Raw genomic sequence first — 16,728 nt, 5'->3', positions numbered from 1 at the left:
AATTTAAGCCCTTTGTTTAATCATTGAGAAAAATAAAATAGTGGTGGTGGGGGAAAAGAAATGACAGAAAACTTTAAAAAATACAGCACAGTAATAAACAAACTCAGCAGCTATGCTCTGGAGACCACTACCTTACTATACATTGTCATTTGCCAATCAGAATACAAGAGCTCCACAATTTTCTGTTAAGTAAATAAACTCCAGCTGCTGTACATTCCGATTGGCTGGTGGTAACATAATGGAGTAAAATTGAAACAATATGTTCCTTGTAAATATTTGATCTGCCAGTATCTCAGTGTCCAGATTTATTTCTATCTGCCAAAGAAGAGTGCTTGGGGTTGGGTTTTTCTTGTTGCCAGGGGCTTCCTTGCGTAATCTTGCCAATATATGGCTTGGCACAGAACAATTAGTTTCTGGCACTATGTATACACTGTACACAGGGGTGTTTACTTTGCTCAATAGCATCATAGTCACACTCCTCTGATTAACCACATTTCTGAGTATTTAATTTTATCTGCCTTAATATTAGCCCCCACAATACGCCATAGAAAGACACGTTCCCTGCCACACAGAACTTACACTCAAAAGAGTCATGAGAGATGAACAACATATGAGCAAAATGTTCAAGGTAATATTGTTTCCATATCAGATTATTTTTTAAACAGTATTTGATTTTCCCCAACCATCTCTCCCCTCTCTCTTTCCCAACCTGCTCCGCTGGTGCTGCCCCACTATTCTCTCCTTTCCAACTGCTCATTCTACGGCATAGAGTCAGGCTCAGAATGAGAATCTGGTGGGTGGAACAAAAGCAATCACCCAGTCTAATGGTGCCCATTTTAATGGGAGTGTCTGGAGATCATCTGCTGGTGTTCTCTAGGGGCAGAGCGAAGGGTTTGCATGGTATGTTTCCCTTTTGCAATCGTTGGCAGCTCCTGCTGCTTACTCTTGCTCGCTACCACAGAGGTTGGTGGATGGAGGCTGGAGGTTCCTTCCTCAAGACGACAGGCAAACACAGTCTTAAACAGGGTTAGGGAGTACTAAACTCCTGTCTTGATGTATGGGGATGGTCTACAGGACTCACTGAACATCCTTTCCACCCTAAGCGATTATTACTTTCTAACTATATCATGTCATAGTAACAATTTTCCATAATAACTATCTCAGCGTTCAGCAAAACTGGTTAACCAATTGTCCGCTGCTATAGCATGAAAATCTTGTCTTTATATATTAAAAATAGTAATTAAAATATCAACAAGATTGTGTACAATCATCAGTAATAATCATTCAGATTTTCATACTGTATTGCACAAGAGCAGGGATCACTATCATATGGCACTGTGACAGCATGATATGGGCTGGAGAAAAGTAATTTGTGGATTATAAAACCAGAAATGACCACTGCAATTATCTAGTCCGACTTCCTGCATAACAGGTCATCGGACTTCCCTGAATAAATTCCTGTTTGAACTAGACCATATCTAGATCCTGGGTAACCTTAATTTAGCCCCCTTCTGCTTATGCATTATGATACAGTCTTTAATTATATGATCATATGCTGTTTTTTTCACAGGAGATTTTAGGTGCAAAGCCTTAGAAAGTCTCTACTGAGCACATGCAAACTGTGGTTTTTTTCAAAGGCTTGTAACTCAGCCAAATTTGAGTGGATTTTCACAGGGACAGAAAAAGGCACATCTCTGAAAGGCCCCCCCTTTTTAAATGTCAAGCCCTGCTTCAAAGCATGGAGGCACCATAGAGTCTCAAAAAATGTTGCCAGAATTTTTAACATGGGAAAAACCACCTTCAAGAACACAGACATCTGTGCTGAAGTTTTTTTAAAAATAAATAAATAATTGAACTGAGGCAAACACCCAGCATACAAAATTTCATCCTGAATGGTTAAAATTTGGGAAAGTTATAAGCAACTGAAATCAGGGCCTTTAAATGGGAAGTTTGGGGCATCCTTAATAATAAATGGTGCTACCAGCTCGCCTGTAAGTAATGGCCATTTGCTAGATGGCACAATGTGCCCAATACATACACACACAAATACTACACCAAAAATACTGTATTGAAAGAATATTACTAAGGTTGCAAAGCCAAGCATTCAAAAGTAGGAAATGCCAGAATTAAGGCCTGTGCAACTTTAATTCTACCTCACTGTGCATATGAATTATGACACAGTGTTTAATTAAATTATCACATACCATTTGTTCTACAGACTTCCTGCATCATTCAATGCACAGGGTGAACCGTGCGCAGTCAATCAGACAGCTGTTAATATTTCTTTTTATCCTCATTATTCATGTGCTGATGTAGCAAAGCACATAAGCAGGTGTTTAAGTACTTTGTTGGATTGGGGCCACAATGCGTGACCCCATGCCTTAATCTCTCTCTCTCTCTCACACACACACACACACACACACACACTTTATATATTCAAGGGAGGGGGAAGTGCAGGACTAAACCCAGCGATTATGCCCTGCTGACACTTTTTTGTTGGCCTGACATACAGTTTGTCTAACTTGCTAGGCAGGGTCCCTGTCCTGGTACTGGTGGTCTCACAGAACATGAGAACATTTGGCACCAGCTAGGGACTAAGGGCCTAATCCAAAATCCACTGAAGTAAATGGGACACTTTCCATTAACTTTGAAGGGCATTGGATCAGACCCACAGTGAGAAGCCCTGTGTGAGGAGGGGGAGAAGAGAACTACAAGCTCATGAAGAACTGGTGCTGGAACATAAGCAGCAGGTAGATAAGGCAGCTGTTGCACCAATAATGGAGAACCCACTCTGGGGACTCCATCTCCCAATCCTGGTGGCAAATAGACAGGATATGAAGAACCCCCGCCAGTCCAGATGACTGAAGAAACAGGAGTTTATCAGAGGCAAGGGAAAAAAGAAGGAAGAGAAATTGTGGGTGACAGCATATAAGAGTCAAGAAAGATCATTTGCGGGGTGGGGGCTCTTGCCAGTGTTCATTACCTCCATACTCAAGCACTAGGGAAGACAAAAAGAAACTGCATCTCTTCATTTGCAGTTAACTGATCAGACCGCAGTGAAGGGTCTAACATTGGGGGCACAAGGGACATTGAGGGTCCCACCCCACAAATGATCTTCTTTGACTCATATATGCAGTCACCCAAAATTTCTCTCCTTTCTTTTAACCTGTCTTTATCGCAATTCTCTGTGTCATTCACACAACAGTGAATGACACAGAGAATTGTACAGCATCACCACCAGTTGTACAACATCACCACAAGTTCTGCTTTGCAACCCTCTTCAGGTAGAAAAATGGCATTAACACAAGCTCCATTTCACAGATCGTTTAGGACAATGCTACACTGTGTTGCACACTTGCACTTTTTGTTTGAACGGGTGGCAGTGGCCTAGAGGATTGCAGGTCTACTGATAGGATATGGCAAGAGCACTGCAGCACAATCAGAATAAATAAAAATCAATAGAGTTCTGCTGGTGTGGGCAGTAAAAGAGAGAAGAATTATTTATCAAGTCTGACAAGGGGTTCAGAACAGCAGGATCATCAGAAGTGCATTCTTTACTTTTATCAAGAAATGCTAAATAGGGCACCAAGATCATTACAGCTTGGACAAACATCCTAACATCTTTTCTTGCTTTATTATATCATACCTGGAGGGAACTTTAAAAGAATCTTGGTGTAGCTATGATACTTCTAACACATCTTTTATCCAAGGACCTCAAAGCATGTGACTGACATCATTAATGAAGTAAGTCTTACAACAACCTCATGAAGCAGGTATTATCATCCCCATTTTACAGAAGAGGAGACTGAGGCACAGAGCGCTCAAGTGCCTCTCTCAAGGTCATGCAGGAAGTCACTGGCAGAGCTGGGAAGAGAACTCAGATCTCCTGACTCCCAGTCACATGCTGTCTCTCCTAGTCTGATTATTTATTGCTCCTATTGTAATAGCGCCCAGAGGTCTCAATGACAGGCCACATTGGCTATCCACTGGACAATCATAAAGGAAGATATGTGCCTCGCCCCAAAGCATTTATAATCTAAGGCCTATCCTGCAATCAGATTTGCTAGTGACTCCAATGGAGCTCCACATGAGTGCAGAGGTCCATGCAACAGATCTGATTGCAGGATCAAGGCCTGAGAATCAATGTTCTTATACTGCACTTGTCATTAAGATTCCTCAGTGCTTCACACTAACAAGCATTAAAACTTCCTCCAATGAGAGTGAGCTGTTTTACTAGTTTTACTAGCCTTTTTGTGTTCATTAGAAAAAGAAAAGGGAGAAAAGACAGCCTACGGAACTCCATCAAAACAATGTTTGAATAGCATTCAACTTTTAATGCAAACAAGTTAGGAGATTCAGGGTGAATGAGTTGTGGAAGCCACATAGAAAATTTTGAAACACATTAGAAAAACAATTCTCCTAATATAGGCAGCACTGGTATGGTCACCTAACAATTAACAATGCTCAGCTTTGTTGAAATTTTCCATATTTGGTGTCTGCCTCTGGTTGACTTTTTTCAGAATACCACACAGTCAGGTGAAAATCCTCAGGTTTGTTTAATGAATTTCTCAATCGCAAAACAAGGTGAGGTGAGGGCCTTGTAGGTCTGTCAGCCCAGGTCTCCCATCCAGACACAGAAAAACTGCCCCTATCGTAACGTACTAGCTTTCTGTATGTGATGCTGCCCCCCTCGTGACTAGCCCACCGGGTGAATAAGGAGCCTACTGTTACTACCAGCTCTGAAGATGTAGCTCAAGTAGTAGAGGCCAGTGTTTTTAAAACTGAAGGACTAGGGTTCCTAGACCCAGTTCTCCAGGTGTGTGTGTAATTTATCTGGCAGCTATGTTGGTTGTCTTCAGCACACAGGTTCACTAGAATATTGCCCTATTGCAGACCTCAATCTCCCTGTTATCCTATAGCATTCAGGTAGACAATGGTTTGCTCAGAATGGAGCGGTAACCTACATTGCTCATGTGCAACTCCCAGCACTCGCTGAGGATTTTTGCAGCCTCTGTAAATGCTGTGGAAGAGCCTGTTAGTGCCCCAGGGAATCAGGGCATAGCAGAATACCAGGGGACATGGTGAGGCAAGTGCTCCAGAAAAAACTGTGAAAGGGGTGCATTTTCTTACTGCCAGGTAGGCCTGTGCTAAGGCCCTAATGATCTGAGAGAGGAGGTGGCCAGATTCCTGGAAAGAAGAACTATTAATTAAGCAGCTGGCCATTTCCTGCCACTCCCACTCTTGGGATAGGATTGCAGATGACAGACCCTGCTGGTAAAGCATCGTAACTTGACAACGACATGGTGCAAACACCATTAAAATGCGATACCACACTGAAGTGTTAGAGACTAACGAACTCCAATCTACGATGTCTGGATTGAGCATGGTAGAAACACTAATAGGATTAATATTATAGAAAAGTTCGGAGCACCAGGCCTTGCTGTAATATGGCCAAGACTAAAAACTAGTATTTCTGTCATTGCAGTACTTCCGAGGCTCTGTAGGAAGTACTAAAGGTGGGAGGCTTCAGAAAAGGAGAGATGGATACCAATGAATGAGTACTGATTTCCTTTGAGAAATTCTAGTATGACCTCTAAATTAAGGTGCGGAGAAGAGCGTGTGTGAGTGAGGAGTTAAATCATGTTAAACTGAAATCCTAGGACAGAATACCACTTTTGATTTAAAATGATATACAAGGATGAGGCGCATATACATGCAAAAGAGGTTATTTAATTTCACATAGAATCATCTAAAATAACCAAGAACACCCCTACCACGAAAGAACTGTACCCAGATGTATCATTTTCTGATGGAAAAAAACAAGCACAGTGGCAGACAGAAACAGAATAGGTCTGGAACAATGCTGCTGAAGCAACTGAAAAAAAATGATTTACGTTACTTGTGGGGATCCCCTAAACTGGAGATAACATTTCTCAACGAAGGGGAGTGGGGCATTCCAGACACACAGAGGAACAGAGGTAGCATTGTTTGAAGGAAGCTCTTCCTGACTGTTTAGACTTGAACACTCCCCTCGTCACCTTGCACAACAGAGTAGGAAAAGTCTCCTTTTTCTAATAACTAACAGCGTGTTAACAGTCTCAGCATACACCGTTTGGAACAGGGAGCAAAAGGTGGAAGAAGGCGGAAATATAAATGTTGCAGTATGCACATATGAGCTTGCTGCTAGACATTAAGTCAGTACAGGGCTTAACCCTCTAGCTTTAATCCCCTTTGGTGTCGTTCCTTCGCGACCAAGCAGAATGAGATGTAAGTGTGGATTCTTCTTCTCCCACATTAAAAAATTAACTCTGCAAACATGCATCATCACCACAAAGCACAATGTCCAAAGAACCTTTTTTCCCCTAAAGTATACCTGACTGATGCCAGCAGGGGTTGCTCTGTACAAACCAGGTGGTGATCGGTTTCATCTTTTGTTAGTTTAAACAGCAAAAAGCTGAAGCCCTAAACTCCTCTGTGCTGAAGATGTGCAGTAAGAGAGATTAATTTTAGCTCAGGAAATGCAAAAAACTCTCCTCTTCAGCCACACCATTACTGAATAATCATTTGAGTATTTAAAAATCCCGTCTATGAAATTTGCTATCAAGCCAGTGGCAGAGTCAGTGTCTAGATGCATAACCAATGATATTGTCAGTTCTGATTAATCAACGGTCCTTACCAGGCTTATGGCCAATTAGAATTTACCATAATAAGGAGGTGACAGCTGATGTTGCTAAGCAACTGCTGTCTATAGAGCTAAAGAAGCCAGACGCATTTAGATGTTACTGTGGATTTCGACAGCAACATGTCAAAATAACACACGCTTCTGCCCAGTGGAAAATTTTACAACCAAGAACTGGGCACCAGAGTGAGGAATGTGTTTCCTTTTCAGCATAAATGCAAAAAAGGAAGATTTGTTTTAAAGCAGAGTTTAACCAGTCAATTATTACTCTGCATTTAATTAAGAGATACAGTGTCAATGGAATATAACTTTGTCGTAGGATAATGGTCTCCCACTGTAGATAAATGCTGAGAAATTTACAGAAAATTAGCGGAAAAATATTTATTTTCAATCAGTAGTATTTATCTTGCAACTACATTCTATTCCAGTGAGCCATTTCTATTATATCCCAGAATTAAAGAATAAAGGGGGAGGGGGATGAAGAGAGACTGACAGAGGTTCGTGCATGAAAGTGAGAGCTGCTAATTCTGCAAATACTGAAAAGCTGTGTTCTGATGGATAGACAGCATTAACCTTTTTTGTACTTTAGTCCATCAGAGCAGCTTATTTTTAAAAGTTTGTTTATTTATTACATCTACTACACTTTTATGAGCAAGCTGATTTCTTATTGGAGAAAGTTATGAGGCCAGATGCTCATCTGATACAGAACAGCACAGCTGTACTGAAGTCAATAGAGCTACGTTGATTTACACTAGCTGAGGCTCTGACCCACATTGTGTCGATACACACACAACAATGGGGCCTGAACAGTTTGACAATGACATGTTGACAGTCCTTTAAATATCCCTGAAGTGCAGCATACAAGGAAAGTGCTTACAGAAGTCAAAACATCAGCTTCTTTGGATTAAAGTCGTGGCACTTACTGCATCTTACCTCTTTCATTTTTGCAGCACTGAAGGCCGGGGTCAGTATGCTCCGAACTTCTTTCCACCTCTGATCCCGCAGACAGAGAATGCTGTCAATTACTGGCTTGGTAACCAAGCCTGGTGTCTGAATCAAAATAAACGCAAACAGGGGTTAAAACACATGACACTACAACCATTTTAGTATCCCAAAAAATTACAAGGGACAGATTCTGATACATATTGAACAGTATCTTACTCTACAAATCATCCCACTGAAGTCCATATCAAAACGAGGGAGGAGTATTAGAATGCAGCCCTAAACATATTACACTGAAATACAGGACAAGGCCCAATCCCAGTCTGTATTCAACACAAAACTCTACTCGTTGGGTATCTCTCGCTGATAGTTCTATCTGAGTAAGAAGCTGAAGATTGGGACCATTACTGATCAAACATAATATTAGTTTTAAATGGTCCTTTTCCCTTTGCTAAGTCCCACAGTGCCCAGCCCCACTGCGATTATGCGCTTTTGCACCACGAAGACGTCCAGCATCCACTAAACTTGTAATACCACACCAGCTATGGAATCCCTCTAAAGAAAGTAGTGCCAGCCAAAGTGTTGTTTAGATAATGGAGGGGATGTTTGGAAGGAGGCTTGTTACTTTTAACATATTTTACAAAACTACGCAGTGCATTTTATCTTGCAAAATGTCTAAAGTTCTACTTTAAAAATATTTGGTAACACCACACAGCATAGTAAACTAATGGCACTAATCTGATACTGCACAGACAGCTCTGAGCAACAGTGGGTTGATTGCCAGAAAAAGAGGGCATAGTGGGACACTGTATCAAAAGGGGAGGCTGCAATCCACGTAGGAATGAATGTCATAAGACAAAATAGAATGGACATGTGGACCATTCTTTTCATGTGGCAATAGGGGGTATTCAGTACATAGTAAATACTGAGGAAGATTTGGTAGTTCCCTTCAAATCATCTTTAAAGTAATTCTTTAAGAGAACATTATTAAGGTTGCAAAGTCAAGCACTCAGAAGTTAGGAAATGCCAAAATTCAGGCTGGCTTGCAACCTTAATTCAGCCCCCTTGTGTGCATGCATTATGATACAGTCTTAACAACATGAACACATGCTATTTTTTCCACAAGACCCCTGCCTCATTCAGCACACAGGATGGACCCACTCTGGGGATGAAACAAGGCTGTGTAGTGAAGTAAACTTGGCTGTAGAATGCCTGGTTTGTGTGTTGCAGATGTTAAACGATGAGTAGTGAATGAGGCGGGGGACTGCAGGAAGAGAAAGGCTGATCTCGTGGTTAAGGCAGTTGACCGCTCTTGTGGAGAACTGGATTCTATCCCCCACCAGTGCCACAGAGTCACTTTCTAATGTTAAACGAGTCCCTTAAATCAAACTTTTCACGCCTTGTCACTAATCGTGTGTTTCTCACTTCCTGGGTGCCTGACTTGAGACCCTTGTGCCTGATTTGCAGAAGTGCTGAGCACTCACAGAGGCAACTGAAGTCAATGGGAACTGTGCTCTGAACATATAGAGCACTATATAATGCTAACTACTCTGAAAAAGTCAGGTCCTAGTTGTCTCAAACTGGGTACCTAAAATTAGTGGACATTTTTTAGCTTAATCTCTCTGTGCCTCAGCTCCCCATCTGTAAAATGGTATAATACCACCCCCTCACCTCATAGGGTTTTGTGAAGAAAAATGAATTAATATTTGTAAAGCACTCAGATACAATAGTGACAAGCACCACAGAAACCCCATGAGGAAAGTAAGAATTCTGTCTTCAGAGTATGGCTTGCATGGTGTGCAGTAAATAAGGCCTGGGGCCACACATTGAACAATGAGGATAAGACAAAATATTGAATTGCTGCTTACTGAGTGAGCTCCATCCATTCTATGCACTGAATGAGGTAGGGCCCTTGTGGGAAAAATGGCATATGATCATGTAATTAAAGACTGTATCATAATGCACAAGGGGACTGAATTTAGGTTGCACAGGCAAGCTTAATTCTGACATTTCCAACTTTTGAGCACTTGACTTTGCAACCTTAGTAATGTTCCTTTAATATAGTCGTGTGTGCATATATATATGTACGTATGTATAAATCACATATACACTGAGGCGCTTTGAATAAGGAAGGTCAAATTTGGGGCTCAAATTATTTGACATTGTCTTTAAATTGGGTACTACAGCATGCTCTGTTTAGCAAAGCAGCAGCAGAACTGATACCCTAGAGAGTACTTCATTTGTCAAGTTTTCCTTATCATTCCTGCAAACACTTTCCTGCTAATTGCATAACCTGTTTTACAGCTTCACATAGCAGGAATGAAAATGAGTTTGGTATGACAATGAGCCTGAAGCATCTTGGTGAAGGATGAAGTGTCTTCTCTCTCAAAATGGAAATAGTAGAAGCTGCAACTGAGAATTTTTGATCATATGCAAATCACTACAAATTATTAGACAAAGCTGCTGTAACATTCTCTGGTTTTTGCTTTCCAGTCAAATGCAATCAGACTAATATTGCATCTGTTACAACCTAAAGATTCAGCAACTGTTCTCTACTTTCTTTTCCTAAGTAGTCAACCTCTTCTGACTGTGATACAGTAATACTCTAGAGTGGAAGGAAGACTGTAACTGAAATTCAGAAATGGGTTTTGTGTGGGACGGGGCAAAGGGGAAGCTATGGTAATCTGCTGTGGCAGCATATACACAAAATGCCACTATCTTCAATCACGCTTGTGACATTGGGCACGGCCAGAGAGAATGTGAGTGATCTTTGCTTCCAAATAAAGAGATCTCTGCCTTAGCTCCAGGGCTTAAAAAATGTGCTTTAGCATATGGGCATGCAATATCTTTTGGAATGTGTGCAGAAACTTCCTACCTAATACTCTGCAACTCATGCTGCCCTTAAAGAAAAAACCGCTGGCTCCTTCATCTCTGTGTCAATGTTCACCAAGTCTTTTGCTCCTGCTTTCAATCAATTATTAGTGGGCCAGGCTGTACCCCTACCGGGCGGTAACATCAACACAGAACAGGGGGAGGAAAATTCTAGGAGGGTCTCCTCTCAGAGCATCCTCTATGTTCCTCATTCTGGGAAGGGGGGGTGCTAGAGAGAGCAAGAAGGGGATTGGATTTTTACACCCAGCAGAAAAAAGAGAGAGTCTGGCCCATACCCCCTCACATCTGCAGGGTTCTTGTGAAACTGGAAAGCACTTGGGGGCCACATACACAGAAACAATCTCTGGTGTGGACCTCAGAGGGATCTCTGCTGGGATACAGGAGATGCTACATGTCCCCCCAAACCCTACCCCCACTCCCTCTTTGACCCTTCCACTACCCATCCTTTCCACACATGCAGATCCCTAGGCCTGTGGTGAACCCTATATGGAGCTGAGGAAATGAGGAAATGTATGTGTCAAGGGAAGGGGATTCTGCTGTGGAGGTAGCTGACCTTCCCTTCCATACCAGAAGGGGGAGCTCTGTACACAGGTCAAAAAGGCATGGTATTAATTGTGTAGGGGCCATAATATTCTAAGGGTTTTATAGACATGTAAAAAACACAAATCCAATGAGATTACAATCTAGGCAGACAACATACAAGCAGAGCGAAGAGAACAGGAGGCCACATAAAATAGGATGAGCAAGAGGCAGAATCTGGCACACACCTTGTAGTGTATCAGTATTTATTTGCAAAAAGAACAAGGAGTACTATTTGGTGGTCTTATTATTTTTAAAAGGGGCCTGCATTTCCCTCAATGTGATGGCAGGTGTATGACTAAGTTTTGTAGCATTGTTTGAAGAAGTGCATCACAAGGAGGGACTTAAAGGAGGATAGGCTGAAGGTACATATCCTGACAGAGGGTAGTTCTCTACACTCCTCTCTGAAGCATGAACTATGCTAACCTGTAACTTCTCACAGGCCTTTAAGCCCAGCTTGTCCCAATTAGACCAAAGGGCAGTTCCATTAGCTCAGCCAACGGGGGAACCAATATGTACATAAACCAATTTGACAATATTTCACCCAGTAGAGGGCAGTGGTACGACATCCACAAATTAGTGCACCATTTCCACGTTTAAAAAAAAAAGCTGACAGATCACATATGCGTATTGTTCTTCCTCTCTGACTCTTGACTAAATGGGATATCAATGAAGTATTACAAGTGACATTTAAATGTATTAGAAACCTGTACCCTTAATTGTTAATAAAGCATATTATCCCCCTACTTCCCCAGCATCTTGTGATAAGTGAAACATCATTCACAATTCTTCCCAACCTGAGTGCCTTACGTTCACAGAGAGTTTATGTCGTGGCTTCTGACTGAGCAGAGTACCACCTCAATGTTACAAACTGTTTTCAAAATACACGGTCTTTTAGATACACTCTACAGTATAGTACTTCTGCCTTCACACCAAAGTCACTGACAGGCTCTCGCTTAGGCAGCAGCACACTGTCGGTACATCTCTGCAAACTCTCTGTACCATTTTTTCATGGGGAATCAGGATTTTTGAGATTTGAAACAAGACTTGGGAGCCACGCTCCTTATCTGAGAATCACAGCCATGGTATTAGTGCAAAGTCCTAACGCCCATCAGCATTTCCAATCTTTCAACTCTGCTCCTGTATTGTGCTGTGGTAGGGAGAAGCATCTTGTCCATAGAACAACCTAATTACAAACTTCCGCATTTCCAGTTATTTCTTTCAAGTTCGATCCCAAAATAAATCCCTCTCTCGCCTATTTGCTTTCCAAAAACAACAACTCCTCTCCAGCTGCCCAAGTTCTGCCAGGCCATTCAAGCAAGGTATTTCCTTCCCCTTGCTTGATATGGGAATGACTATGCCAATCCCTATTGCTCATTAAAACATAACATGGGTTGCTGATTTCTTCAAACATACAAAAAAATCTTTTGAATTGCTGATGAGCCTGAGCGGAAAAAACCAGGAATACTTTTTCCTAAGCAAGTTGGTTTAAATGAAGTTGAAGAATTTCTCTGACAGAAGATGATCTCTGAATTAGAGGTTTCCTTATGGCTGTAGTTTCCACCCAGCTGCCAACTCCAACAAGCTTTTGCACTTGACTATTTCACACCTTGCTACTAAAGGTTTCTAGCTTACATTAAAACCACCAACATTCACAAATACAATCCAGTTGTTCAATTAATGGTCATCTGTTCTATTATCTTTCAGGTTTCCATCCCAGTCACAGAGGGTATGTCTACACTGAAATTAAACACCCACAGCCATGTCTGCTGACTCAGACTCATGGGACTCAGGCTACGGGGCTGTAACATTGTGGTATAGATGTTTGGACTCGGGTTGGAGCCCAAGCTCTGGGACCCAGTGGGAGGGGAGGGTCCCAGAGCCTGGGCTCCAGGCCAAGCCCAAATATCTACACCACAATTTTACAGCCCTGCAGCCGAGGTTCAAGTCAGCTGACATGGGCCAGCCACAGGTGTTAAATTGCTGTGTAGACATACCTTAAGTGACTTGGAAAAATGCTACCAAGTAAGATTTGTTATGGTGATTACAGCAATTGTATTCCAGTCTACGGTATAGATTGTACTACACAAAGAGGCAGTTATAAGCTTATTCCCTTCTTGTCAAGTCAGGATTTTAAACTACTCACTAATAGCTACTAGTCATCATTATTCATTGGCAAAATGGAACAGCCAACACCAGCTTACAAGTAAACACTAGATTATTTATTTAGTTGGGGTTTTTTTTTGCTATGGCAAGCTGCCTGGAAACATCTGTTCTTGTCATCACAAACATTTTCTTAAGTCATGATTTTGTCAATAGAAACCAAATCAAGACACAGCTATGAGATAAATACAACCATTCTTAAACGCTAAAATAAACATATAGGGCCTCCTGTAGCTCTGACTTAGAATGGTGCACATCAGCAATGACTCCACATAGTTAGACTGGTGTAAGTGAGATCACAAGCCCATACCTTTTATGAACACACGGTTTAGAATCCACTTTCCATTTTACACACAAGGGGTATAAAACAATCAGGCAACAGAGATAATTATTTGCTGACAATTTGGTTTCAAAAACAACACTTTAGCACTGTCAGTTTGTGCTACAGAAACTGGATCCCACCATACACTATTTCTGCCAGTGTTTAAAACTGGTTTTCAGCTGACACAGTTGTACTGCCCAGTGTTGGTTAAGGTCATAATGTTGTTAAAAGCACATCTATTTATGCATGCTTTTCCTATGGAATGGTTTAGGAGAGGAAGATTCCCTTTGTGTGTGGGGGAGGGGGGAAGGAGAGGAAAATAGTTCTTGATCTTTTTTGACAATTTAGATTTATTCATGTGGTTTAAATTGTTTGTAAGAACGTGTGGAAATGGTAATCTGTGCATAATATGAATTTGATGCACAAAAAACTGTTCTTCACATTTTATAACATGGCAAGCAACGTAGAGCAGAAGGGATATAGTCTGCTTGTTCAAGGAAAGTTTAACAAATGTTTGCTACACATCAGAGATATTGTGATTATTTCCTGTTATTGAGATCCCTGGATTTAACTAGTTTAAAGGGAGACTGACACGTTCTTTAGGTGAAAATATAGGTTTTATATCAAGGAATTTTTTTATAACATAATAGATAGAGATAATTTCAAGATTTGTAATTTTTCAAAATTTCCAATTGAATTTTAGATTTAATCTCTTTTGCTCAGATACTCTGCTATGGAAATAAGTGCCATAAAAATAAAATGATAAACAGGCCAGTCTAGCTTAAAATGTCTAAACTTTGTTGAAATGCAAAAAGTAAACAAGCTGCTTAAATGGTGAATTGGAAATGAGGACCAAGATTTTAAAAAAACAAGTGTCTTAGCCTCCTAAGTTCATATCTGGGCACTTAAAAACGTTATCTGCTTTCCCAACGTGTTCAGCGCCCAGTAGCTCACAACAAATTCAGTGGGAGCCAGAGCACTCAGTACCTTACAGGACTGAGCCTTTAGTGCCCTTGGAAAGGGATGAACATTAAGTTCTGGAGATGAAGTCCTCTGTTTATCCAAAGAAGAGGTACAGTACAACAGTGGAAAGTTCATGCTCCCCCCCCACACTGTCCTAGTAAGGTTGAAAGTCTCCATGCCAAGTCAATCGTTCACTTCTCTGCTGAGATTGCCAAGATTTGTTGCCAATTGTAATGGACTTACAAATATAGGAAAGTTATTTCAACATTCAAATGTATTTTCCCCTTGTGGTCTATTGCTTTATGGGAGTTGTTGTTTGGGATCCTGATATCCCCATTCTCCCCAGTGGGTCAGGTTCCCTACCTGGAGTACAATTCCCATGATGCACCCAGTTTTATGTATCACTTCCATGATCCACCATGAAATGCTTGGTCGAAGGAAATCCTTATTTCATTGTGGGAGCTCTAAAGAGCTCAGTCAACAGGAGAGGGCTCAAACTACAACTCTCGAAAGGCAAAGTGCTGATAAAGAAGCCCATTTTAATGTTTTATTGAACTGATTTGAAATTAAATGTTTTGAGTCAGTTCAACAAAACTAAATACTCTCATTCAAGACAAACTGACCTGAAACAAAGTATTTAATTTTGCTTCTCATAACAGAAAAATTGATTTTTTTTTTTAACGAAATCTAGATTTTCCCAAGGACAAATTGATTTTGCAAAAACTGTATTTTCTGTCAGAAAATCATTCCAAGAGAAAATTCCCAATAAGCGCTTATGGCAACATGACCCAATAGCAATGTTAAATTCATAGTATCAGACTAACTGAAGATTTCAAGTTCCCAGACTGCTATTCCGCAAAATTTTGTGATCACATATATACTCTTACACATTAAAGAAAACTCAAAGGTCTTGTTTTAAGAATATAGTCTATTCTATCCATTGAAAACCTACAGCATTTGCCTGATAGCAGTAGTTTTTATTTCCCCATTTATTTTCACCTCATACAAAGTATCCAATTCAAAATGGATAGCAAAATTGGGCTGTAAATCCTGTGAAAACAATTTGATTTTTGTTTTCGGGTACCTTTTGCTTTTAATCAAGTTGAAAACATGGGCTCCGATTTATCAAAACATGTAAACATAAACATAAGAATGGCCAGACTGGGTCAGACCCATGATCCATCTAGCCCAGGATTCTGTCTTCCAGCAGTGGCCAGTCCAGATGCTTCAGAGGGAGTGAACACAACAGTGCAATTTATCAAGTGATCCATCCCTTGTTGTCCAGCCCCAGCTTCTAGAGTCAGAGGTTTAGGGACACTTAGAGCATGTTGTTGCGTCTGTGACCATCTTGGCTAATAGCTATTGATGGACATATCCTCCATGAACTCATCTAATTCTTTTTTGAACCAAGTTACATTTTTGGCATTCACAACATCTCCTGGCAATGAGTTCCACAGGCTGACTGTGCATTGTGTGAAGAAGTACTTTCTTCTGTTCATTTTAAACCTGCCGCCTATTAATATCATTGGGTGACCCCTGCTTCATATGTTATGGGAAAGGGTAAATAATACTTCCTTATTCACTTTCTACACAACATTCATGATTTTACAGATCTCTGTCATATCCCTCCTCAGTTGTCTCTTCTCCAAGCTGAACAGTCTCAGAGGACCTTCCCTCTTATCCCATGACTCCCTACTTTGCTTCCAAGCCTTTAGTGAGGGACCTTCTGATAGGCTGATAGTTCTAGTACACTGTATTTACTGGATCACCCTTGTCCACGTTTGTTGACCCCCTCAAAGAACTCTGATAGATTGGTTAGGCATGATTTCCCTTTACAACAGCTGTGGTGACTCTTCCCCAACATATTGTGTTCATCTATGCGTCTGATAATTCTGTTCTTTACTATAGATTTTTTGGCCTGCCTAATTATATTTTTACACCTGACTTTCCAGAGTTTATGCTCCTTTCTATCTTCCTCATTAGGATTTGACTTCCAATTTTTAAAGGATGTCTTTTTGTCTCTAACCACCTCTTCTTCTCTGTTGTTTAGCCGTGGGGGCGTTTGTTTTTTGTTTTTTTTTTTTTGGGGGGGGGGGGGGGGGAGCGGTCTTCTTGCTGTTTTTTTTAAATTATTTGGGACATACATATAATTTGAGCCTCCACTATGGTGGTTTTTAAAAGTTTCCAT

At 40.9% G+C, this 16,728-nt stretch overlaps 1 protein-coding gene across 14 annotated transcripts in view; it reads right to left on the bottom strand.

Annotated features, from left to right (window-relative positions):
- The window catches only part of TBXAS1 (thromboxane A synthase 1), a 323,500-nt gene that overhangs the window by 130,428 nt on the left and 176,344 nt on the right, over window positions 1-16,728 (bottom strand). For all 14 annotated transcript variants that reach the window (XR_005222459.2, XM_043541631.1, XM_043541625.1 and 11 more), the window contains one exon: window positions 7,613-7,729. Coding sequence is in view for 13 of the 14 variants with exons in the window: in XM_043541631.1 (XP_043397566.1) it covers window positions 7,613-7,729 (117 nt within the window). In the remaining variant the exon portion in view is untranslated. The remainder of the gene's footprint in view (window positions 1-7,612; window positions 7,730-16,728) is intronic.

This window comes from Chelonia mydas, chromosome 1, assembly GCF_015237465.2.
Source record: "Chelonia mydas isolate rCheMyd1 chromosome 1, rCheMyd1.pri.v2, whole genome shotgun sequence".
Lineage (NCBI taxonomy): Eukaryota > Metazoa > Chordata > Testudines > Cheloniidae > Chelonia > Chelonia mydas.
This window is presented reverse-complemented; position numbering and strand designations above follow the sequence as displayed.